The 24,340-nt window shown below is 38.2% G+C and overlaps 4 protein-coding genes across 5 annotated transcripts; 3 read left to right on the forward strand and 1 right to left on the reverse strand.

The window, feature by feature from the left end:
* The first annotated feature begins 1,591 nt into the window (after window positions 1-1,591).
* LOC110042622 (uncharacterized) lies at window positions 1,592-8,026 on the forward strand. 2 transcript variants are annotated; one of them, XM_089283809.1, is made up of 3 exons: window positions 1,592-1,680; window positions 2,776-2,927; window positions 4,754-8,026. In XM_089283809.1, exons 2-3 carry the CDS (start codon window positions 2,913-2,915, stop codon window positions 5,906-5,908), a joined length of 1,170 nt encoding a protein of 389 aa, XP_089139935.1. In that variant the 5' UTR covers window positions 1,592-1,680; window positions 2,776-2,912; the 3' UTR covers window positions 5,909-8,026. The 2 variants fall into 2 exon arrangements, with proteins under 2 accessions (XP_089139935.1, XP_020603647.1); XM_020747988.2 differs by lacking the exon at window positions 1,592-1,680 and having other exon boundaries at window positions 2,597-2,927.
* Window positions 8,027-10,311: 2,285 nt separating this feature from the next.
* On the forward strand, window positions 10,312-11,916 carry LOC149117657 (uncharacterized). The gene has a single exon (XM_089282044.1). The coding sequence runs from the start codon at window positions 10,634-10,636 to the stop codon at window positions 11,609-11,611; it is 978 nt and encodes a 325-aa protein (XP_089138170.1). The 5' UTR covers window positions 10,312-10,633; the 3' UTR covers window positions 11,612-11,916.
* Window positions 11,917-14,144: 2,228 nt separating this feature from the next.
* LOC110042700 (uncharacterized) lies at window positions 14,145-19,784 on the forward strand. The gene is made up of 2 exons (XM_020748067.2): window positions 14,145-14,251; window positions 17,814-19,784. The coding sequence occupies exons 1-2, from the start codon at window positions 14,246-14,248 to the stop codon at window positions 18,684-18,686; spliced, it is 879 nt and encodes a 292-aa protein (XP_020603726.2). The 5' UTR covers window positions 14,145-14,245; the 3' UTR covers window positions 18,687-19,784.
* Window positions 19,554-22,255, reverse strand: LOC110042704 (putative skeletal organic matrix protein 8). The gene is made up of 2 exons (XM_020748070.2): window positions 22,113-22,255; window positions 19,554-21,290 (listed from the first exon to the last, which is right to left on the reverse strand). Exons 1-2 carry the CDS (start codon window positions 22,122-22,124, stop codon window positions 20,496-20,498), a joined length of 807 nt encoding a protein of 268 aa, XP_020603729.2. The 5' UTR covers window positions 22,125-22,255; the 3' UTR covers window positions 19,554-20,495.
* Between the last annotated feature and the right edge of the window lie 2,085 nt (window positions 22,256-24,340).

Genomic DNA, 24,340 nt, shown 5'->3' on the forward strand with positions numbered 1-24,340 from the left:
TCTCGAGGTCGAATGTCTTGATATGAAATGGCTTTTGTACATGAAAGGTTCAAGATGAAGATGTTCTGATGTATCAACAAGAATATCTTCTTGTTGGTGATTTAATTATTTAATCTCATTACCTATCTTACTGAAGAATTGATTGGGTACGGAAGAAAACTGACATATTTTGTTGAACTGCCAATGCCCAATACAGTGTATTTCTCTTTGTTCAACTCCCTTTTTCTTATCTCATCCAGTATCGCTGATATAACTTTTTCAAATAGCATAATCACATACACTGTAGACAAAGTGATATTAAAAGCTTCAGAATATCTGAATATTTAGAGTTCCCTTGAAGCACGTGTGCTTAAGCTAAAGTACTTAGTTCTGTTTAGATGGAAGACAGAGTGAGGCAGCTAAACACGATTGCGCAGTTGCAAACAACCTATAACAGGTTGCGAAAAGGGCATGACAATCCGGTGAGTACCCTTACTTTGACACAGTGTGACGCCCCTTTGAAAAATCCTGGCTACGCCCCTGAAGAAAACAGAGATCATTGCAGATTTGTGAACGATCTTGAAACGAGGGACGAGGGGATGGGTTAGTAACTATCCATATGGCCCAGACAAGGATTGGCGTCGAACCTTTTACAGGTTGAAAATCGTGTTTTTGTGCCACCTGGAGTCGTATTGTTGGACAAGCCAATGCATGAAAATTTTAACTTTATTGATGGCACAAAAAATATGTACAGCTATTTCGAAACTTGATGTTTTCTGGAATTTCTAGTCACGGGAAAACCTTGTTATGCCCTGAGTTCCAGTTAACAGGGGTGTGTTTCTGCGAAATTGTTTCCAACCTGACGAACTAGTTGTCAAAGTTACTAGGGCCAATCTTAGGAGATTGCAAGCGCGAAGCAAATTTAGTTATACCGAAAAGTTAAGGCGAGTTTTTAAGATTTTGAGTTGAATTTGGTCAGAATTTCTGTGGCACTAAGAAAAAGCAACCAGTTTTTTTAGAATTGGATTCTGGTTTTCAAGAGCTAGTTACGACTTTGGGAATACATATGTAATAGATGTACTCAATAGTATTAGAAAGGCACTTCAGTTAATTTGTGTACAATGTATTGATAACATTAGGCAGGTCACTGAATCAACAAATGAAAATCAGTAATTTAGATTAAATCGACACTATTAAGTATTTTTAAATTACTCTATATCACTGAAACACCAATACAAATTTAAGTGCGCTGTAAAAGCTTAGTACAGTTTCCTTTTGTATTGGAACTTCGATAATGTGTCATTGACTTAACCTGGAGGTGATCAATCTCTAAAAGATCACGAAGCCTCTATAGCTTGAATACATCTTTCCAAATCTGAAATATTTTAGCCTCTACTGTCAGACAATAAAGAGGGAATCCAGTAATTAGAACCATTGTGCGGGTTTTGTCAGAGAAATGCTTAGAACTGAAACGATTTTCTTCCATTTTGCTTACAATACAACTGTTAAGTGGTAGGATGACGTAATACCAAAGAAGTCTCCGTCAGTTGTGATTAAACATTCGGTTTCCTTGGGACTTAAAAGATTGCCACGCTAAATTACCTTTAATTTACCCACCCAAGTCAAGGAAGCGTAATTAACCACTAACGAACGATTAGGACTACGCTGACTATGTTGGATCCAAGGAAATTGAAAACTTGGGTAAGCACTCTTGTTGAGCTATTTGTATCAATGAAGTAACAGTTTAAAAATCGTAAGTAGTTAGGGTAATTTGGCCGTTATGCAGTGTGCAGAACTATGCGTCACAGCAGATGCAATCTTCCGTAGGACAAAACGATGGTAGTTGTACATTTTACCACAATACCATAGAAACCTTACATAGTCTAGTATAAAGTACAAGGAAAGCAACATTTTGTGTATGCTAGATTCGAAGAAGTGAAAGTTTCTGCACGTTTTCATGAGCGTTATTAAAGCGCGCTAAGAATAATGAGTAAATGTGGCAGTCGCCATCTTTTATTAGAATGACAAATAACGGAAAAATGTTAACAATCAGAACTGATAGTCATTCGAGTTTCAGCAAAATACAATCCAATTTTTATATGTAATGGTTGAATTTTATCGTTCGAATGGAAAATTTTGAAAAGTTGAAGGCCAAAGTCGAAGTACCTTAATGAGGAACCTTTAAGTTTCCCGACACTGATTGACTTATGTCATACTTCCATCTTTTTAAAATTAAACCAGTATTTGTCAGGGTTGACGTAATAGAAGACTGAAATATCGCAGATCACAGATCAGCTGCATGTTTTGTTATGTTACTTATTGTTTTTTTTTTCCTTAGTAATCATCGTGAAAAGTGACAACATATTTCACAAGTGCAAACTATTTTCTCAAAAAGAGAACATTTCAAAGATAGATTTCCGTTTGTGTCAATAACGCCGGAATAACATTTCTACCAGAAAGTTATTGGTATAGCCGATGTTGAACTTCTCAGGTAGCTCTTGATATTCTCTAAGCTACAAAAACCTTGCATACTGATAAAGACTGGGGACTGTTTAGTTTAGTACGTCAATAGTTGTTCACATTTTATTGGACCCCTTGTTCGAATCGTTTCATAACTGTATTTAGATATTGCAAAGCTGACTGGTTTACACAGAAAGCAGACACGCAAGGTTTAACTGTGAGACGGAGGACTGTAAAAATGATTCCATCATAAGCAAGGAATATAACTGGTATTATCAGAGTGGTTTTACAATTCTCATTTTTATTCAGGTATGAATCTTAAATTACCTCCTTTAGGAAGAGGCAGGTTCAAAGAGTTTTCTTGGCTAATATCTGTCGGTGTTTCACAACTGACGAGTACATTTTCCTGTCCTCAGCGAAGTCAGCGAGATTACAAATAATCTTGTGCTAAATTTTGCGGCTAGAACGTGAGAATGGAATTGATGCAGGTGAGAAAGTTCATTTTTTCAGATAATGAAGAGCAAATGATGTGGCCAACCGTGTACCCGTTCACACTACGCCGGAGGAATTTGAAAACGGAACTTTCACTCTGAAAACGCGTCAAATGTTTTCTGTCCACACTACGCCAGAGGAATTTGAAAACGGAACAATAATCAGTCATTTTGGAATTGCCTTTGAGGAAAACTTGGCCGGGGCAATCACATGATTATCGTAATGTCAGCATTTTCGAAAAGCTCAAAGTGTTTTGCGTCCACACCTTAACAAATTCCTCCTGTATGAAGAGTGTTTTCAGAAAGCTTCGTTTTCGTGACGGATTAGTGTGGACGGTAGGCCTAACTGTAGAAATCAAGCTGTCTTTTAAAATTCTTTTTAAAAGTCTGCAGTAAAATGCTAATTTTAAAATTCTATTTCACCACTGGGGTGCGGGGGGGGGGGGAGGGGGGAAGAATGAATTGTGATATCTTTGGTATAGGATTTGATTTTGCCGGTTTTAATTTAGTTTGTGTGCTTGTACCGACAAGAAATTTTCACTATTTATTCACTAATCCAGCCATTCAGTCATTCAGTCATTCAGTCATTCAGTCATTCAGTCATTCATTCAGTCATTCCGTCATTCAGTCACTCAGTCATTCAGTCATTCAGTCACTCAGTCATTCAGTCATTCAGTCATTCAGTCATTCAGTCATTCAGTCATTCAGTCATTCAGTCATTCAGTCATTCAGTCATTCAGTCATTCAGTCATTCAGTCATTCAGTCATTCAGTCATTCAGTCATTCAGTCATTCAGTCATTCAGTCATTCAGTCATTCAGTCATTCAGTCATTCAGTCATTCAGTCATTCAGTCATTCAGTCATTCAGTCATTCAGTCATTCAGTCATTCAGTCATTCAGTCATTCAGTCATTCAGTCATTCAGTCATTCAGTCATTCAGTCATTCAGTCATTCAGTCAGTCAGTCAGTCAGTCAGTCATTCAGTCATTCAGTCGTTCAGTCATTCAGTCGTTCAGTCATTCAGTCGTTCAGTCATTCAGTCGTTGAGTCATTCAGTCGTTCAGTCATTCAGTCGTTCAGTCATTCAGTCGTTGAGTCATTCAGTCGTTCAGTCATTCAGTCGTTCAGTCATTCAGTCGTTCAGTCATTCAGTCGTTCAGTCATTCAGTCCTTCAGTCATTCAGTCCTTCAGTCCTTCAGTCCTTCAGTCCTTCAGTCCTTCAGTCATTCAGTCCTTCAGTCATTCAGTCCTTCAGTCATTCAGTCCTTCAGTCATTCAGTCCTTCAGTCATTCAGTCATTCAGTCATTCAGTCATTCAGTCATTCAGTCATTCAGTCATTCAGTCACTCAGTCATTCAGTCATTCAGTCATTCAGTCATTCAGTCGTTCAGTCGTTCAGTCGTTCAGTCGTTCAGTCATTCAGTCATTTAGTCAGTCAGTCGGTCAGTCATTCGGTCAGTCATTCATTAAGTCAGTCAGTCAGTTAGTCAGTCAGTCAGTCAGTCATTCGGTCAGTCATCCATTTAAGGAAGTGAAATTTTGATGCAGTCTCGTATGAATAAAACGAAATTTGTCTACGAACAAGTTTGGGAGTATATACAGGTAAGCTATATTTCTATTTTGACGTGGTCCTGAAATGTGCTAAGCTACAGCAACTTTGTAAAAAATTTTTTTATACATACAGATCGTTTTTATAAACATTCCCCACCCTTACACTGCCTTTACATTTCATGGAAGGCGCCATTTTCTGCGCAACTATCCCGAAAGTTAACGCTGAAACAAGAAGAAAGCGAAAAGTAAAGTTTTGACATTTTTTTTCCAGATTACCTTGCTATCGACGTTTTTGGCTGTGTTTATTATTCAATGTCCAATGGCAAATGGTCGGATTCTTAACAGTAGACAGAAGGAAAACATACAAAACAATGATAGCGTCATGGCCCCTCCTGGAAAGGTTCCAGCTAGTATAGTCACTTCTGTCAAGGACGGAGTATCCCCAACTAAAGCATTCAACCATCCAAGCAACAATACTACCTCAACGAACAGAAACGCATTGACTGTTGATCGTTTTAGGGCACAAAGGTCAATAAGAAAGGCAAAAGCAAAGGTGCTAAGCGCAGTTCAAAACTCTACAACAGTGAAAAGACATTCGAGTGGTCGTCGTGGGTGGCGTGGTGTCAGAAGTGGAGTCAAACAGACAAAAAGACGTGTTAGAAATAGTGTCAGGCACAGAGGCATACGCGTGGACATACAAAACGTCACCAACATTACAGATTTAAATTACACTGCAATTCAAGGCAGTGTTCAAAACAAGTTAAACCTAACGATGTTTGCTCACGGGAGGAAACATCCTTGTAACTGGGTCAACACAACCGCAATGAAATTCAAAACTGGCAATATCGAGTGCAGACGATTACAAACCACTGATCTGCAGCAGCAAATGAATTGTCGTGGAATGTACAATCACAAGTATCTAGCATCGTCTTTTAAAGAAGCGTTGCGATTTAAAGATCTGGATACAGGAAAAACGATGAACCTAAGCAATTCCTTTGTCTTGAATCGTTCATCCTCCAGACGGCAGAAGAAGGCAGTTGATATTGACCCGGGGGAGACTTTGATCGTTAAATGTCACGCGACCAAAACGCCCACAGAATCCGGGCATTTGAGAATCTGTCCCTCATGTTCGGCCATCACACGACAACCATCGACGCCACGAAGATTTCCGGAGTATATTAATGAGTTATTGTGCGATCCTCAAATGGTGTCAAGTTATCTTCCTGGTATTGATGCGTTTTGTGTGCAAAAGACTTTCACGCTTGATTTGCTGCAGTCTACTGACGACTGGGAATTGAATCCTGTATTAAGCGCAGAGGCTGGGTACGATATTTACACAGAGAAATGGGAAGTATACACTCAAACGATACGACGTCACTGCGCATGCGAACTGTTACCCTCAAGTCCGATGGCGATGTATTTATGACAGGGTGTATCAATATATTTTTTTCTGTTGATGATTTGTCGTCACCTTTCTCCTTGACAGTGTATCGTTACTAATGAAAAACAAGGCGTTGATCGGCTTCAGTAAAAGATCCCTCCAGGTATTTCAGAGCGATTATTCCTAGAGAGAAAGCAAGGCTTAATTTCCAAAAATGTATGCAACAACTTTGAACCTCTAAAATGACGCTCAAAATGTTGAGACGGAATCCGCTCAAAGTTCCAGCAATAAGTGCAAAAATAATTTACTAAAAATCTACTCACAGTACGGTTACTTTTTGAGTACTATTTAAATCATCTCACTGTAATTCATTTCTGTAGACCCCGCGATTAGATCCCCAAGCATTCTCGAGAAATTTAATGTCAAACCCGTAATTAAGAATGCTTAATGTGTGCGTTATTGTGTTTTCAACTAACGCGAAAAGTCCGTTTTTATTGAAATATGGATAACTTCAAGTTCAACTTTCTCTCGCGGGGTTAGCTTGAGATCCTAAGTCTCGATAAGTTCTTCTTAGCTTTATACTACCATGCTATGAGGTTTTTTTGGTAACTTAATTTTTCATTGCGCGAATGTTCTGCGGAAATCGCCTTAATTCTTTTGAAAGAAATCAGCAACGACAATGACGTGAAACTTCGGTGTTGAAAGACTACATGGTACATGTTTGTTCATGAACAGTCTTTAAAATTTACAACCTGTCGCTTATAATTCTACTTAGATCTTTAGAGGGAATTTTTTTATGAAGTAAGAATTCCGTTTGCTTTTTTGATTGTTTCTATATTTAGAGCAAATAACTTCTAGACTTATCTCTTCAAAATAAAACAATTCGTAACCAAATCCGATACATTTGAGTTATAGTAACAATATAGAAAACACTTATTCTTGCTCTGTATTCGAGATGGCAAAGAAAACACTGGAAGAGTCATTTGAGAAGTTCAGTTGAGAAAGGTGTTTTTCTATGTCGTTTTACTTGTGCTCTTGCTCACCCACTGTTTCAAGACAGTGAGAGGAAGAGTCAATTACTAGGCTCTTACGAATATTAGACCTGTATCACCTTGACTTACATCATATAGTTTGTAACTAGGTACCTTACGAATTGAGTTTGACGTATTTTGATGCGTTACTTGTACTTTGTTGCTGCGACCATGCAACAATTCCACAGAGCGAAATACTTTATATTTTCTGTTGCAAAAAGACAAACTGAAAACAGATTGTAATCCTGTTAAAAAGTTTGCTATACACTCTATTTAATATATAAGAATATTGTTTTTTCGGCTTAGGTGATCATTCTATGTTCTATATTCTTGTGAATATTCTTAGATTATGGGTCGACTACGTCGACACAACGTCCGATTATCTGTCCTGTATCATGACCTTAATGGCGTTGGAGTAATTTTGGAGCCAGACGGCAGGTAATAAAGCCTGATGTGACTCACATAACTTCTTGCAGAAATGTTATTAGCATAGAACATACAGCTAGAGCTGTTTTTGCTTGTCTTTTGGTGGTTTTGCCATTTGGGAAAGGAAGAATCTCTATACGTACGGTTCAGTTCAAGACATGAAATTGTAGTGTACTTACACACTTTCAACACTCAAAATTATAATCTCTTCAGAATCTCGACTTCGCGGGTTAATTCTTATGATATTCTTTAACTTTTGCAAATGTTAACCTCGATTATCTAATAAAGTATATTTTTATGAATAAGAGAGTGTAAAGGTTGAAAAAGTTGTTAAGATTCCTAGCTACAAACACTTCAACTACGTTCGTTTTTATCCTTTTTTTCTCGTGTTGCTATTAATGGACATTTACTTAATCATATGAATTAAGAGTATTTGTATCAACTGTTATATTGCACAGTTGGCCTTTTGACAGACGATATTGTTTGACAAGAAAGTATGAATACTTTGGCTAGTCTATAGCATGCACATCAACTTTGTATCAAAAATTTAGATTTTATACATCAAGACTGAATAAACATGTATATGTATATGAAATACTAAATAAGAATGCAATAAAGTTTATAAGTGTAAACTAAGTGGAGGGGCAGTGGTGGGCTAAAATATTAAACAGAAAATTCACGTAAAGTACAAAAAAGAACAAAATAATTCATTAGCGTGCCACTAGCTAGAATTGCTGGCCAATATTGCTTAGGGAGCAGATACATGGATTCCTTATTTGGCAATACAGTCGGTATATATATATACTGTTTTGGCTGGTAAAGCCTTGCTGTTTCTTAAAGCTGGTTTAAAACTATAAAGGAATTCCTGTCTGGATGGATCACAACTGAGCATATCTTGATGAAAGGTTGGTGAATCTTGAACTTTTGTACACGGCTTTATTTTGTTTTGTTTTTTTTTTTCACGGTATATTTTCTTAGAACATCCATATATTTGTTATGTTTGATCTTGCCTTTTTACCTAAAGACAAGATGAATAACGTTCTTCATTCGAGCCCGGGCATGTGGTTTTATTGGCGACTCTGCTTCAAAGAGTTCTGTTTTTGATAAGATAACAGCTAAAGCCTTAATCATATAGAATTATTCAGTTCTTTAGTGAAACGTAATTAGGATCTAGTATGCAATTAAAAAGCGACAATTAATTAGACGAGATTGGTATCAGTTATTTTGTGCAAAAAGTCCAGTTTTCTTTCCACCTAAAGTTCTTAAAGGAGGTATGCGCTTTCTCTTATCAGTTGAGTGGAGTTTCTACTGAAGATGCAACAAGATTCAACTAAGTGCCTCAAGTGCATTCTTCATTATAGTGACAAAGTGTTGATTATGAAGTTATATTTGACAGCTAGACGGGTGACGCGGCCAAAATAGACAACATAGAGCACAAATATTGCGACGCAGCTCAGCTTCTCCTTTTTTGTTGATTGATTTTGATAATTTGTAATTGCTTTAAATGGCCATGGTTTTTCATTGGGGATCAATCCGACATTTCGCTGGTTTTGGTTAGTTTTGTCTTTTTGTCTCTTTTTCGGGTCTTGTGGAAATAAACCGTACGTTGTCTCTTGATGATTTGAGTAAAGTATTTTATGTCCTCAAATCTTCTGAAAACCTAGAAATCAACCGCTTGAATTGGAATAGATGATAGAAGAATAACTTACGTTATCAAAACAAACCAATCAAAAAGTTTTTTTCAGATGGAAGAGGAAGGAAAACTGCATACAACATTAGCAGGCCGCATCACATCACTGTGAATACTCCTTATTTCACAAGCTACGTTTAGAAAGAAACCGATGTCTCATTAAATCTGTTGGACTTGAAAAGAATTCCTAAGAAATTGTAGGCGTAGTTCTATTAACAACTAGAAACATGCCTCTTTTCCGACCACGTTTGATATTTTTGAAAAAATCAAAGCAAAGACAGGCGCCACGCGTAAGGCTAATGGTTACCAGGGTTTTACATTAAAGGTCATTTTCTCTCATTAGATATCATTGAGTATTGCACGCCAAGTACAAGTTCTGTCCACTAATGTACAGACAATTATTTGAGCAAGCACGGAAAGTCATGAAGTTGTCAAATTCAGTTAAGGTACGGAAAACGGCGGCTAAGGTAAGTCGATCTAAACAGAATAGAGAAACCGTTGACAGCGAAATGCTATATCGAAGCACAAGTGCTTGGTCCTTGAAGTTGTGTTCGTCGATCATATCCAAGATTTATGATAAAACGGTTTGGCTGTAGCGATAGAACTTTCTAAACACAGCAAAATTTTCATTGCATCCTAATTCTCGCCCCTTGGAAGAGTCAAGCATAAGCTTGCACCGTAACGTTAGATTTGCAATTGAACTACTAGGAATTAGTCAAGTCTCAAATGATAGCTGCAATTTTTTTTATGTAATATTGCGTAAGACATGCTGAACTTCATGTACAATATTTGGCTGAATTGGTTTGGTTTTTCGGAATCGAAATTAAGTTTTTCATTATAAGCACAGGAATTTGGGTTATACGAGGTAGTGGACGGTGGTTAGAAATGTAAGGGATGTTCTATCCTACGGGATGATGCACTATTGACATGCTAACACACAGCTCTTGACTATTTCTGTTCTAGTGAGGTGGAAAGTAAGGCATACGTCACGGCTGTCTTTTACTGGAGATTACTTGGTAATAATTCTGTCGGCAGCTACAGGGAAATGATCATGGAATTAATACAGGTAACAGATTCTTATTCAAAGCAAATAGTCCTTATAATTAACTTCTCGCTTTTTAACTCGAGGAACTTAATCTGGGAATGAGACAAAGGGGGGCTTCTAACCAGCGGTAACCAAAATGTTGCAATTTTGTATTGGCATCAGTGTTCTATTTAAAAGCTTTGGAAGAAAGCGTCGCTTATTACAATTTTTTCCCAATATCTACAATTTAGAAAACTAAATTCTATTCTTTTTTTTTATCAAATTTTCCAACAATTCAACTAAAGAACTCGTTGCTTAATCAGGTATCCTAACTGATGAGCTGATGAATAACAGAAGATGTAAATGTTAAATGAAATTTTAACTTGTTTCAGAGCGTTCTACTTTCCACGTCTTTTGCTGTGTTGTGTTTTCAACTGGCGGTGGTGAATGGCCATAATACCCATTTGACCCCTTCTGGTAAAGTTACACGCCCAACAGGGCTTAATAAGGGGACCGATGGAACACAACCGCTTGGAACAAGGAGCCTTTACAGTGGAGCTGCGTCTAAACGGGCCAACGAAGCACCAACCAAAGCCGCAATGTTTTCTAACAGTAAAACTTTTATGTCTTCAAAGGGTGAATTGTCGATGAGCAAAGCAGTTGTGAAAAGTAAAGTCTCAACAGGAAACGCAACGAAGTCAAGCCAGGGTCGATGGCCAAATAGTGGAGTTCGTAACGTTAGAAGGCACCGCAAACGAAGAGGCAACTTTGCTAGGAGCAGACGCAGAACAAGAAAGAGACACAAAGTATTGCTGACCACGAGGAGAGGCAAGAAAGGAAAAAGCGGTGTTAAAAAAGTAATCGTCAGCAATAATGGAACTGCTAAAAATGACAGCAATTTCCAAGACAACAATGCAACAGCAGGAAATCAAACAAACCATCACCCTTGTAATTCTATTCAAGCACCCAACATGGATTACAAAGTTGGCAAAATTGAGTGCCGAAGATGGCAAAGCACTGAGCTGCAGCAGGAAATGAACTGTCGTGGAATGTACAATCACCAGTATCTAGCATCGTCCTACAAAGAAGCTCTGAAGTTTAAAGATCTGGATACAGGGAGACATTTGGACCTCAGTCAGTCGTCTTTTGTACTGAACCGCAAACCTTCTCGTCGACAGAAAAGGAGCGTACGTATCAACCCAGGAGAAACACTGATAGTTCAGTGTCATGGAGGGAAAACGCCCACACCATCCGGGCATTTGAGAATCTGTCCCGTATGTATGGCCATAACGCGCCAGCCGTCGACGCCACGAAGATTTCCTGAGTATATTAATGAGTTACTGTGCGATCCTCAAATGGTGTCGACTTATCTTCCTGGTATTGGTGCATTCTGTGTACAAAAGACTTTGACGCTTGATTTGCTACAGTTTGCTGGTGGCTGGGAATTGAATGCCGCATTAAGTGCAGAGGCTGGGCACGATGTTTACACAGAGAAATGGGAAGTATACACTCAAACGATACGACGCCACTGCGCATGCGAACTGTTGCCCTCGAGTCCGATGATAACACTTTTTTAACTTTCTAGTGACCAGATTTCTCATTTTGAGCTGTATGGAAACGAATCGGAAGTTTAGTCGTTGTGGTTTTTCCTTAATTGCGACCACGATGTTTGGAATCTTGAACATTTTTTACAGCGCTCGAAAAACGAGTATAAAGGCTTGTTCTTTACCTCACAGTCGTATCATTTACACATAGATTTACACAAGACAACTTTATATTTCATTCAAACCAGATTGTTTGTGTAGCCTGAAAATAAGTAACATCACTGTGGTCGCTTAGCGTGTTCTGCATTTTCAGCAGACACAGTAAAATGTCTAAGTACCGCGAACTAAATTATAATACCAAGAAAAGAACATTTCCTCGGGTGGAGTAAAAAGCTAATTACCATGACCTCTTGCACAACTTATCTCCAAAAATTTTCTACAAATGCATATTTTATTAGTTAAATAAAATTGATAAAATTGAAAATAATTTGTATTGTATATTCGTAGTATAACGTTAAGTTTGCAGTCCAGTCCATTCCTAGATTTTGCAGAACCTCAGCGTTCACTACGGCCAAGTAGTTCAAATTTGCTGTCTACTCCTAAAACTAAAACGGCTTCCTATGGCGACAGATCTTTCTCGGTTGTCGCACCAAGGCTTTGGAACGACTTGCGCAATGTCATTAAACAGTGTTTCACCGTGGACTGTTTGAAATCAAGATTAAAAACTTTTCTTTTTAAGAGAGCGTTCTTTGATTGGGCTTTTTGATAGGGTTTTTATGTGAAAGGACTGTAAAATGCGCTTTTAAGAACCTTATTATTATTATTATTATTATTATTATTATTATTATTATTATTATTATTAGAACCCGGGTCACTTATCAAAGTAGTTCTGTAACATACAGCAACTAGGAATTAACTGAACACGTTGTAAGTCCATCCCAGCCTGCCCCGCAGGCTGACATTGCCCCAACGGCAATGGTTCATGGCAAATCACTTTAAATCAGCAGCGTTTAAAAAGTCTTAGCCATCGAAAGACAGACATAGCTATTCTCTTCACTCTGTAGACTACTGACTGACTTTTGGTTTGGTTTGGTATCTTGCATAATAACAACTGACATCTTGTACCGATTACCAATAACAGGCGCCAAAAACAGCGACACGGCCGAGTGAAGACGCCGATTAAGTTGTGTCTCGCTTAGTGCCAGTTACCTTGGCTTCTGTTGAAACTCACAGACCACTGCAAGGCCTTCTTTATCAATATTCATATTTGGTCTGCTTCTACTGATATTAACGTTATATAATTCAAAACAGAGACGCGTAGTCTGTCACAATCAAGTCAAACTCAAAAGCTTCATGCATTTATTTTCAGACTTGTTATTACTGCAAAATGTTTTTTTTTTTTTTGTTAAACTAAATTGTTTTATTTAGAGACCACCTTGGAGTTTTTAAAATGAAATGTTGAGTTTGAATGAGGGTTGTAGTTTAATTACTTCTGCCAATGCCGAACACCGTACAAATTGACCATAAGAAAGACCAAGGATCGCAACCTCGCCGATTTCATTTTGAGCACTTTGACAAAACTCAGTTCAACCTGCGATGTGTCGTTACATTAGGTTTTTTTATTTTATTATTATTTTTTAAAAAGATTAATTTTGCCATGTTAGATCAGCGTCGAAAATATGCTTGTTTCAGTTTACGAGACTCATTTGCACAGAATTAGTTTTACTTATCAGTGTTTTTAATTAAGGTTTGAATTCGTTGACTGTAGTACTGTTTTACGAGTTTTTAAAAATATTTTTTTGTATTTTTCTTCGTTGCTCTGGACTCTGGTGGCTATCGCAAAGCATTTCCTCCCAATTTCAGTTGTTATGTTTGCGGCAGGATGTTTCTATGGAGCATGTAAGATGTTGATAACCAATGGCAACCAGGGCAACGCCTACGAGACGGTACTATCTCGTGTTTCCAACGTGGTTCAGTGCAGACCGAAGACTTGGAGGCATCTTCAGACCAAAAGGTCTATACGGGATTTATCTCAGGCAAGTAAGCAATGCTGCAAAAACGATAATTTCTACCAGAAGAATGCCATTAACTAACAACATTGAGTGGAGGTTTGAAGAGTTATCAGTGGGAAGAAACTATCTTTCGTCACTGTGTCAATTCATTGTGGTAATTTTTCCTAGAAAAAGGGGCCAAATTATGCTGGCTTGTAAATTGTTAATGAAAATCAACAAAGTCATCGCTATTTTGCTCCTGAGAAATTGTCGCTTGAGACAAAGTATCCACCTTGTAAACAATACGTGGGTACATCCAATTACAAGTTTAATATCAATTCATTAGTTAATAAGAATACTTGAATGCGAACACTTTTCGAAGTTTCGTACATCAAAGTTGCTATTTGAAACAGTATCGATCGCAATTAAAGTAGTACTATAAATTTCTTATTGTGTAGATCTCTGTAAGAGGAAGATTGAGGTTGATAGAAACTTACAAACGAGTGCGTTTGTTTATCGAGATAATGACAAATGTCAGGACTATTTGTTTTACAAGGTTAAAGTTATTAAAACCAATAGCTGGGGGTTACATATGAGCACTTTACCAATTATTGCCTTCATGTTAAGTGTTGAGCTTATTTCGTTTGCAGAAAGTGGGACGGCAGCACTTTGAAAAATGAAGGTAAGAAAGAAGTTGAGAAACAGTATTTGACATCTCCTACTGACCGATTTAGAGAAATGCATATTCAAAAAGTCCGTGAATCGAGTGAAACTGACAGTAGAATCGCATTTTCGGAAAGAGAGGTCAAATTTTTGTCCAGAATATAGCAATATTAGTTGTTCAATGTTGAAGTCGCGTTTCAGTTTCACTCAGTTAGACATTCTGTCCTTTGGTCTCTTCGTTATCACTAGTGTCGTAAAACTGAATAAGTTTGAATAATGAATCACTGTCTGTTACCACAAGAAGTTATATTAAATTAACACCGAAAGCTCTCTAACAATTGTGGCCGTTCATGAAATGGTTGAGAACACCTAACCATGCTCCGTGTAAAACGCTTTTCCTCGTCTGACTAATTCTTTCGGCGTGGGATTGGAATTGGCGATCGACCAAACAAGGGTAAAGAATTTTACTTTTAGCATCGAATCATGCCATTAGTATTTAGTTCACTTTAGCGAATGCAGATGTAAGCGAATCAAAACACAGCTTAAAAACTGAATAGCGCTGCATTTAAGATATCGATACATAATAATCATCGACATGAGTCGATTTGCCGTACAATACGAGGCTGCTTTTTTTTTTTTTTTCGCGTTATTTTTAATATCGGTTTTCATTTTATTGTCCAGTGTAACGCCCTGAAGCTATTTTCAATATTTCGAGTGAAAATTATTTGCTCACTGTAATATTCAAATCGACTTGGTATATTGCAAGAACCATACTGAGTTTGAAATCATTTTGACAGACGAAATAAAGAAAAAAGTTAGAAAAAAGTAATTCATCAGTGAATACTAATTTTATTACATTAGCAGGGATCATTTTGTGGATAGATAAAGAAATTTGTATTGGTTTCATTTCACTATGAACCATTTTACAGGCGTATGAAACTGAAGAAAACACAATTTTTTTTCTCAATTTTTTTAAGTGACTGTTAAGGCTGATATCAGTAGTAAAGCAAACAAAAAACGTTAAAAAAAAAAGAAAAATTATTATCCCACTCGTGGATTATGGCAACCTCTGCGAGGTCCATTTTAACTAAACAATGTCTTATGCTTATAATTTGTGTAATTTGTAGCGCCGACAGACACCGCAGTTGTTTGTTCAAAATTGCAATATTCCCACAATTGGCAACGTGGAGTAAGGCGGAAATTGCGGCACTGGATAGTTAACTAATGTCATTTGAAGATCTAAAGTGCATTTCGAGACCAATTTCTCGCAGTTTTGTGGTTTGGTTTGGTTTTACGTGTAAAAAACATGCGCCAGTGCTCTAACCAATCAGACATTGTGGTTATTCCTAAGCTATTCGGGAGCAAACTTAAGACCGGTCCACACCACGCCGCAGGAATTTGAAAACGGAAGTCTCGCTCTGAATAACGCATCAAATATTTTCCGTCCACATTGAAAAACGCAACAATCGTCGGTCATTTTGGATTTGCGTTTGAAGAAAACTCGATCAGGGAAGGGAAGGTTAGGCGTTTTCAAATTCCTGCGCCTTGAAGAGGGTTTTCGAAAAGCTCCGTTTTCGTGACAGACTAGTGTGGACGGTAGGCCTTGCCGTAGAAATAAAGCTGCATTTTCCAATTTCTCCAGCGTAGTGTGGACGCTGCGCAAAACCAACTGCATCTTGTCTTAGGCACATTTTCCCACGCTTGGGGTTTGCTAGTCGCGGCTTCCAATTCTATTTAGTTGGTTGGGTTGTTTACAACTGTGTGAGCCCTCATCAGTTATGATTCCTTTCAGTGTTTTAGTGCATTTAAAAACGCTGTAAACAACACCGCGGTCCTACACAAATTTTATAGTATTGAGGAAACTGCGTTGCGTCTTTTATACTACAAGTAAATGTTAAAAATATTGTTAAAAAGACGCTTAATGGCGGTAAAAATCAACCTTTAACAATAAGCTTTAAGAGGGTGTCTCTGTAAGAACCGACCACTGATTTTACTTCGAAAATTCGATTTTTCTCATAAGCTGGGATTTCGAAGCCCTTACCTGGTCAATCACTAAAATGAGTTTTATTTGATTAAAAATTCTAATTGAAGTTTACTAGGATTAATTGAAGTTCGGTCCGCTCGACGCAAGTTGTATGCCTGCCGAAACTGGAAAAATAGCACATATTGCTCAAAAGCATAATATTCGCTCAAAAGTCCCAATTCTTTTTTTCAACTATAGATATAGCATAGCAGTTTGCTTAGCCATGTTGCAATTATAATTCAATGTTGTTCCTTCAACGGTTAAAAGAAGATTTTCTACCCGTTAAATCGAGTTTTGAATCAACCGCGAAAATAGCTCTACTTTGAAGGCACGTTTTAAAAATGTGGCACCTGTTTGAAACTGCTGAACTATATAGAGAGGAAGTATAAATTTCCCTTAATTTAAAACACCACATCATTTCCCCGTTATACTCATGGGAAGATTGGGAACTAAAACACACGTTGTAAACACAAAATGGCCGTGGCATTTATCGATTCTTCCTTGGCTCCCCGGCGGATCACCGTTTACTGTTCATACATGTATGTGTGCCGAGAGTTGTCCAAAAGAGTGCTTCTACAAACCTTTCAAGAGGAGTCTACATGATTAAACCGGCTTCGAGGAAAACAACAGTCAGTAATACAAAGAACATCGAAGTATGTGACCGTCACGCTCGACACAGATGAGGAACGTGTAAATGTACTTTAATTATATACAAACCTACAGCTGGAAGGAAGAGCTGGCAGTTTTAATGCTGCCTAGGTTTCAAGGATCGCTACAAAGGGCCAAAGCTTTAATCTTGAAACCAGGTAAGAGATTTACGTGAATTTATCGGAGCACTTTACGAAGGCGAGGTGTTAGTTACTCGCTGGAATATTTTCAAAATTTCCTGAACTTTAACTTAAACCTAGTGGGCAGACAAATTTTATTATTGTTTTAAATTAAGGGAATTTATACTTTCTATTCATGTAGTTCAGCAGTTCCAAACGGGTGCCACATTTTTAAAACGTGCCTTCAAAGTAGAGCTATTTTCGCGTTTGATTCAAAACTCGATTTAACGGGTAGAAAATCTTCTTTTAACCGTTGAAGGAACAACATTGAATTATAATTGCAACATGGCTAAGCAAACTGCCATGATATATCTATAGTTGAAAAAATGAATTGGGACTTTTGAGCGAATATTATTTTTTTTAGAGCGCCGGCAATATGTGCTATTTTTCCAGTTTCGGCAGGCATGCAACTTGTGTCGAGCGGACCGAACTTCAATATATCCTAGTAAACTTCAGTTAGAATTTTTAATCAAATAAAACTCATTTTAGTGATTGACTAGGTAAGGGCTTCGAAATCCCAGCTTATGAGAAAAATCGAATTTTCGAAGTAAAATTAGTGGTCGGTTACAGCCTCTTAAGTCCTTTTAAAGATATTTTTAACATTTACTTACACAAGCTCTCTCTCTCTCATAGAATTTTGTAAAACCCGAAACCATTTGATCCGTTAACGCGTTTTTGTAAAACAACAACTTGAACCTCCACAACTTTTTTATTTCATTGTATATTTTCAGATTTTAGTAAGGCCTCTTTCACTGACGGTTATGACGCTTATAATGTTAGCCACTGGTGCAAGCTCCATGCCGAGCAAAAGTGCAAGTGACATCCAAAACAGTGACGTCATTTACAGAAACGGAGAGAGAGGGGAGCGTGAGTTTACTAAAGGCGAAGACCTGTCACAAAACGATGGAGAGGGGACTTCCGCTCACCCTTGTGCCAAAACTAAGGTGAATCAGACGGTGATTACTTCGCAAGGTGACAAAGTCCTGTGTTTGGTACCGTCAGAAAATGAGCTCAAGGAAGAACTTCAAGCCGTTGGCGGATTCAACAGACATTACGTCGCAGTCAGCTTGGAGCAAGCCGCTTTGGATTTTGAAAATCCTCTTGCTCCCATCGCCAGTAATCCAAAACCGATCGTGTGGTCAAGCAACGTCAGTGGAAAACGACGACGCTCCATTGACCAGAAAGAAGACTACTTTAGGGATGAAGAAGACAATCATGGCCGAACAAAAAGAGCACTGAAGGAGGGTATACAGCAATGTGACGATAAAGGTAAGATATCTTCAGTGGGGTTTCGGCACCTCTGCCAAGAATGCTGGTGGATAACGAAGCTACCAGAAAATAAGTTCCCCCGACTCATCAACGAAAAAATCTGCGGAACAGATGGTGCGAGTACGTCTATATTTGGCGGTACTCCTCAGTTCTGCGGTCAGCGTACAGACGGTATGTGTCTTCAGCAGTCGTTTACACAAGATCTTCTGGTCCAAACCGACGACTATGAACAAATTCCGTCACCTGATCCACAATACAGCGTGGTCTACAGGCAGGTTTGGAAACCGTTCGCCCAAGAGATAAGAAGCTGTTGCCAGTGTCAGGGCCAACCTTAGTACAGTATGTAGATATTTTAGTTTTCTGGTCTGGGGAGGGCGCGGGATAGATCCAGGGAATTTGGTACTGGGAAAAGTGCCGCCGGTTCTTTAAAGCCCTAGCCCATAATTATTTTCGTCTTCCCTATTTCATACTTGATATTCTAAAATTTTGGCCTTATTATTATTATTTTTTTTTTCAATCACTGATCAAGATTACATCAAATCCAGTGACTTTCCCTCGTTACATTTAATGTATCGGTCATGTACGTAGATCTGCAGAAATTTTCAGGCCACAATCGAAACCTAATTCTAAACTAAAACGGTTTAGGTGGCTTAAAACAGTTCCCAGCACTTAGATTTTGATGGGTCGTTATAACCACTCTTCATCACTTGATGCTACAATCATGGTATCAAAAAACTGCCCATTGTTGGTGAACACGTTGTTATCATTGATTTTCGTGACACAATAGATTACCATAACAACAGTATGACCTGCTAAAAACACCGTCAATCACAGCTTCAGGGGCTTATAATTCAAAAACGGCTCAGTGATTTTTTTTTTATTTTATTAAATTTTAATAAGCATGATAAGACGCAACATTTGGCAAAGTTTTAAAAAAATTCATAGGGTTCAGAGCCAACTTAACTTTTTGAAAATTTAAGGTGGCTCTGAACCCTATGTAAACATTGCCGAAAGGTGCGTCTTAGAGTGGCTATAATGACCCATCAAAATATAACTGCTGGAAACTGTTTTGAGCCACCTTAAAACCCTACTCTTTGAGGCGGCACATCTTCGTAGTTTAGAGATGGGAGTGACCCCCCTCCCCCCCTTACCACTGAGTTTTCTGACACTATGTAGCTCTCTTAAAACGCATGTAAAACGTGTTGTTTAACTCATTCAGCTCCAAGTTCAAAACAAAAATTCTCGTTATTGGTTTCCATACATTTCTTTCTTCGCTATGGTAATGAGAATTAGACAGTACATTGATTAAAAATTAAAGATAATTTTTGCGGAAACATCACAAGAAACTTGTAACTGGAAGAATTAAAACAGTAACTACCTGAATACATGTAAAACCAGATTTGTCAGATTTAAATTAAATTAAAATGGCATAATTGTGTCAAATTTCTTGTTACAATATTACCTTGTTGGTTTAGCATGAGAACATGCCAAATTCCTGCTATAGAGTCTGGCTACAGGCTATTTGTCTTGTTGTTATCTTCCGTTTTGTGGCCACCTTCTCGGGGTTATTTCATTAAAAAAAATGGCTACCTTTACCACATGCACGGTGGAACCACGTTAACACGATAACCTATAGGCGATGAAAATTTGGCTGTATTAAGTGACTCCATTTTAAGTGACGACTTGACAGATATATCACAATTGCACCTCTAAACAACTGTTCGTTAATAAGCATGCAGAATGCAGGTATAATTTTAAAAAGATTGGAATTCAGTCAGTACATTAAATATTTTTAAAACCATGGAAAGATGAACATAACTGACTCGTCAATCGAGTGGCCTTGTTAAGGGTAAAGTTGCAAAGTATCAAACGGGTTGGGATTTCAGAGTGTGGCCGTTGGCTGTATTAAAGGTGTTGGCTGTATTAACAGGGTTAGATAAGAAAATGAAAGGGCGTTTCCGAGACAGAAAATAAGTGGCCGTAATAAAAAAGGTGACCGTATTAACGAGGTAACGGTAAGGTGGGGGGAAGGTTTACTGTACTTTAACCCAAAACATGACATTTTCGCTCAGATCTGACCCAGCATTTGATACTGCCATCGTTTTCGGCCGACCTACATTAACGTCTAATCTACATTCAAACTTTTACAATAATTGACATTCGCAGCAACTGCGGATTTTCTGAGTGTAAGGCTCCCAAACTTGCTTGAAAGCTCTAGGAAAGCGTTCAGGATCTGGCGAGGGAACTTCTGCGTAGTTTTCAGTCCTTACCAGAAAATCTATTAAAAGAAAACGTTGAATGCACATTCCTTTGTTCTTGTTGCAAAACAAGTCGTCCTCTTCCAGCCCTCTTCCAGTTGGAATTTCATCGCTGCAAGCAACTTCGTTGATATAGCGTGGGAAACGATCGGAACTCAGCCGGGAGATTCGTTGGCACTCGGAACACAAGCGAACCATGCCGAGTTCTGTTCGATCGCCACGATGGATACAACGAGTCTTCTTGGAGCTTACTATGTTATTTTCCTGGTCTGTACGGAGTGACACAGCCCTTCTGTTGCGTGACACTGCAGACGAGAGATGACTCCATATGATAGGGAAAGGCACGGCTTTTTCTCTAGGAGAGGTTGGTCGGGGGGAAGGGAGGAGGCTTACAAATTCGTCAGCTTCCTCCTTCGTTACTGCAGCATAATACCTGTTCAGGCCTCCGATTTTTTTCAGTTGCTCCCTAAGTTCTTCTTCTGTGGGTACCATGCACAAAGTTACACTGTTCCCGGTAGGGACAGTGATGTTGGTAACAGATGCCTTGCAGGGATGATGACGTTTTTCGTGATCGCCATGGCTCAGTGCAACTCGCGTGATTTGTTGCGTAGATGACTGAGCGTGCGCGAGTTGACGAACACAAACTGAAACCACAGATAAAGTTGTGAAAAACAGAATCACCTAGATAAATGTAAAGAAAAACTCCAAGTTAAATCTGATAATGTTATTCAATTTTCCTTTGTTAAAATTGTGTTTACGAGCATTCGTTTTGATTTTATGAATACAGTTACTGATTAAGACTAGTGCCACTAAATAATAACGAAAATACATACAAATAAAATACAGGAGCCGCGAGAAATTACAACAACAACAAAAACAGTGGCAACAACAACAACAAATATATCAGTCGACATGTTCATTTGAAAAAAAAATGAAAAATAAAGAAACAACCGAAATAAACAAAACCATTCAAAAAACCAAAGAGATCTATGGGATTAAATTACTGATCGATTAAAATTTACGTTTACAGACGATCTCTACACAGAACTACATGGATGGCCAAAAATAAATAATAATGAAAAAGCGATGACTAAACACTCTATGGGTTACCTCGCGGTACATAAAAACCACCAATGCTTTTGGATTTTACATCATATCAGCAATCTGTACACGTGTAAACTATATTCCTAAACCTGTAACCCTTTTTGCGCTGAAGAATATAAACGCTTTTTTCATCATTATGCCTCTATAGTCCGTCGCATTTGTTACAGCCAGTAGATATGCCTGATCTTCAACAAACGGTCATTATAAAAGTCCAAATTGTACACTCGGGTGTAAAGAAGAGAAGTCATGACTATCAAATTAAGCGCGACCAAAAGAATGAATCAATCTGTCGGCGCAACGTCTTTATAGACCACTCACCCATCGGGGGAGTCCTTCAAGAAAATGCGCTCAGTTACCGTGGGTAAAAAGACTACTGATGTCACAATTTACTATGCTTACCTGTGGATGCATTATCACTTCACAAAATGCGAGAAATGAAACGTGGATCAAGAATTGCGGAATATATTAGCTATTAACTGGTACGCGCCAACTGATTTCGTTGGTCCAACTGTCCCACCTCTTTACAGATCACGCCAAGATGAAGGAGGTAAGACATTGACATCAACAACAGGCATGATGAATCAGCTGGTGAACGAACCATAGAAGAAATTGCTGAGCAAACAAAAGTGACACCTAAGGGTTTGACTTGAGCAAACGAATGGTTAAAAAATGTCTTTTTGTTTGATTAAGTTCATGCACTACGTAACAACTGTCAAGTTACTGATTTTCTTTCGCAGAAGATTTCAGGGCGTTATCATCGCTATCTTATTGGATCGATCATTTTGACCCTAAATTTCACCGTTGATTTCACATCGCTCAATTCAAATCGTCACCAACACACCCTGGTTTTTAACATTTAGCCAAAATAGCACGTAATATTCACTACAATGTTTTATTCAATCTGGCCAATGGGAATATAGTGTGGGAGAAACAGTATGACAGCCTTTCGAACCGTGAAAAGAAGTTTGAAAAGTGACTCACGTATTCAATCGAGAGCAAGTAGCTCAGCTGTAACCCATCTTCCTTTTTTCTTTGTATTGACAGAAAAGTCTTGGGAGATTATTAAAAATTTGATGACTATCAGTATGTGAAATAAGTATATTCCTGATTTTAAGAGCGCTCGTGTGATTTTCCATATGCTTAAGAATTATTCCACGAGCGTGCACCGGTAACGCCGAGTTTGCTATAATCATCTCATGGTTATTAAAAACGCCTCCAAATATACTGAGAAAATTAAAATAAAATAAAAATAAAAGGCTCCCAAAAGTCGCGCGTACTCTTCCCATATTAGTTGAGCATGGTATAATGCCTCATATACCATGATGGCTAAGCCAATGAAAACTATTGAATTGCTTCATCCAGTGATCCAGTTTTGAATAGAAAATATTTATCACGAAACTGAAACATTCAAACTACGTGCAATAATCAGTAGACCTGGGCATTTTCTTCACATACAATGGGACGAATTCATCACGCTGGGACTTAAATTTGCTTCACAGAATTTGTTAGAATCAGGATCTAAAATTTATGATTTTGGGAGTAATCAAAAGAGTTCTCAAACGGCAGTCGATCGAGAACGAGTGGACGACGGGGGACGAGAGTGATCGATAATCACTCGGTAGTGAATGCGGTTTCCTTCGTAAAGAGACGATCAAGGTCGACTGAAATCTAACACGACACGAGTTTACGAGTGCAGCCTACTTGTTTGCCTCTATGACAGAAGATCTCAGGCTTGTAGTGTAAACTGTTGGAAATACTGCGTTGATGTAATCTAAAATTCTCAAAAGAAACATTAAAGAAAAGTATACAACTTACTTAGGAGAAGTGCGATGTATTAATGTAATGACTGTATTGTATTGTACTGTTTGTTTGTTTTTGCCACCAGCGCATCCTTCTACACCAGTCTAAACAGAACTTTAAAGCGTGGGTTATCGAACTTGATTTTCGCTTTAAAATATCTCGCCAACACCACATGCGTGAGTTTGCTTTCACTTTTAGATGATTACAGCTCCTACGTATACTTATTTGTCTCGGGTACTTAGTTACGCTACTTGAAACGTTGTGACAAGTCAGTGAATCCCACTAGCTCCGTAGGGAAGCCTGCGATTAAAGAGAGTACCGGATGTCTTGTAGATCAATAGACTACGTAATTTAAAACAAATTAATGCTACTGCACGTGGTTTAGGGCGGAACAAATAAGATACGCTTTGACATTCATTACGGTTTAAAATGCAAAACTCAAATTTCATACTTGGAAACTTTCATTGAATGTCATGTGATCTTTATTCTTACAAGCGTTCAATTCAAAGAATACTTTATTTTTTTAGCCCTTTAGCAAACACCTTTAATAGAAGTGCACGCTCTCTTAAGGGCCCATTAACCGATTCATGCGCGCGCTCGCGCGCGTTGCTAAGGAGGTGAAATTTCACCTCCGGTCACTTACGTCAGCCTGAGCGCGGAAAATAAAAACAACTCAAAAACTTGTAAATTCGCTCACATTTTAGACGTTTTTCTTTGTGTTTCGCAAAATGCAAAGTAAAAAAAGTACAAGCAAAGACAAAATAAGAGAAAGACAGAAAAACAAGAGCTATAGAAAGAGAAAAACTAACTCCGTGTGGCTTTGTTTG

This window comes from Orbicella faveolata, unplaced genomic scaffold (assembly GCF_042242905.1).
Source record: "Orbicella faveolata isolate gen_17 unplaced genomic scaffold, um_ofav_v1 contig_1, whole genome shotgun sequence".
Lineage (NCBI taxonomy): Eukaryota > Metazoa > Cnidaria > Anthozoa > Scleractinia > Merulinidae > Orbicella > Orbicella faveolata.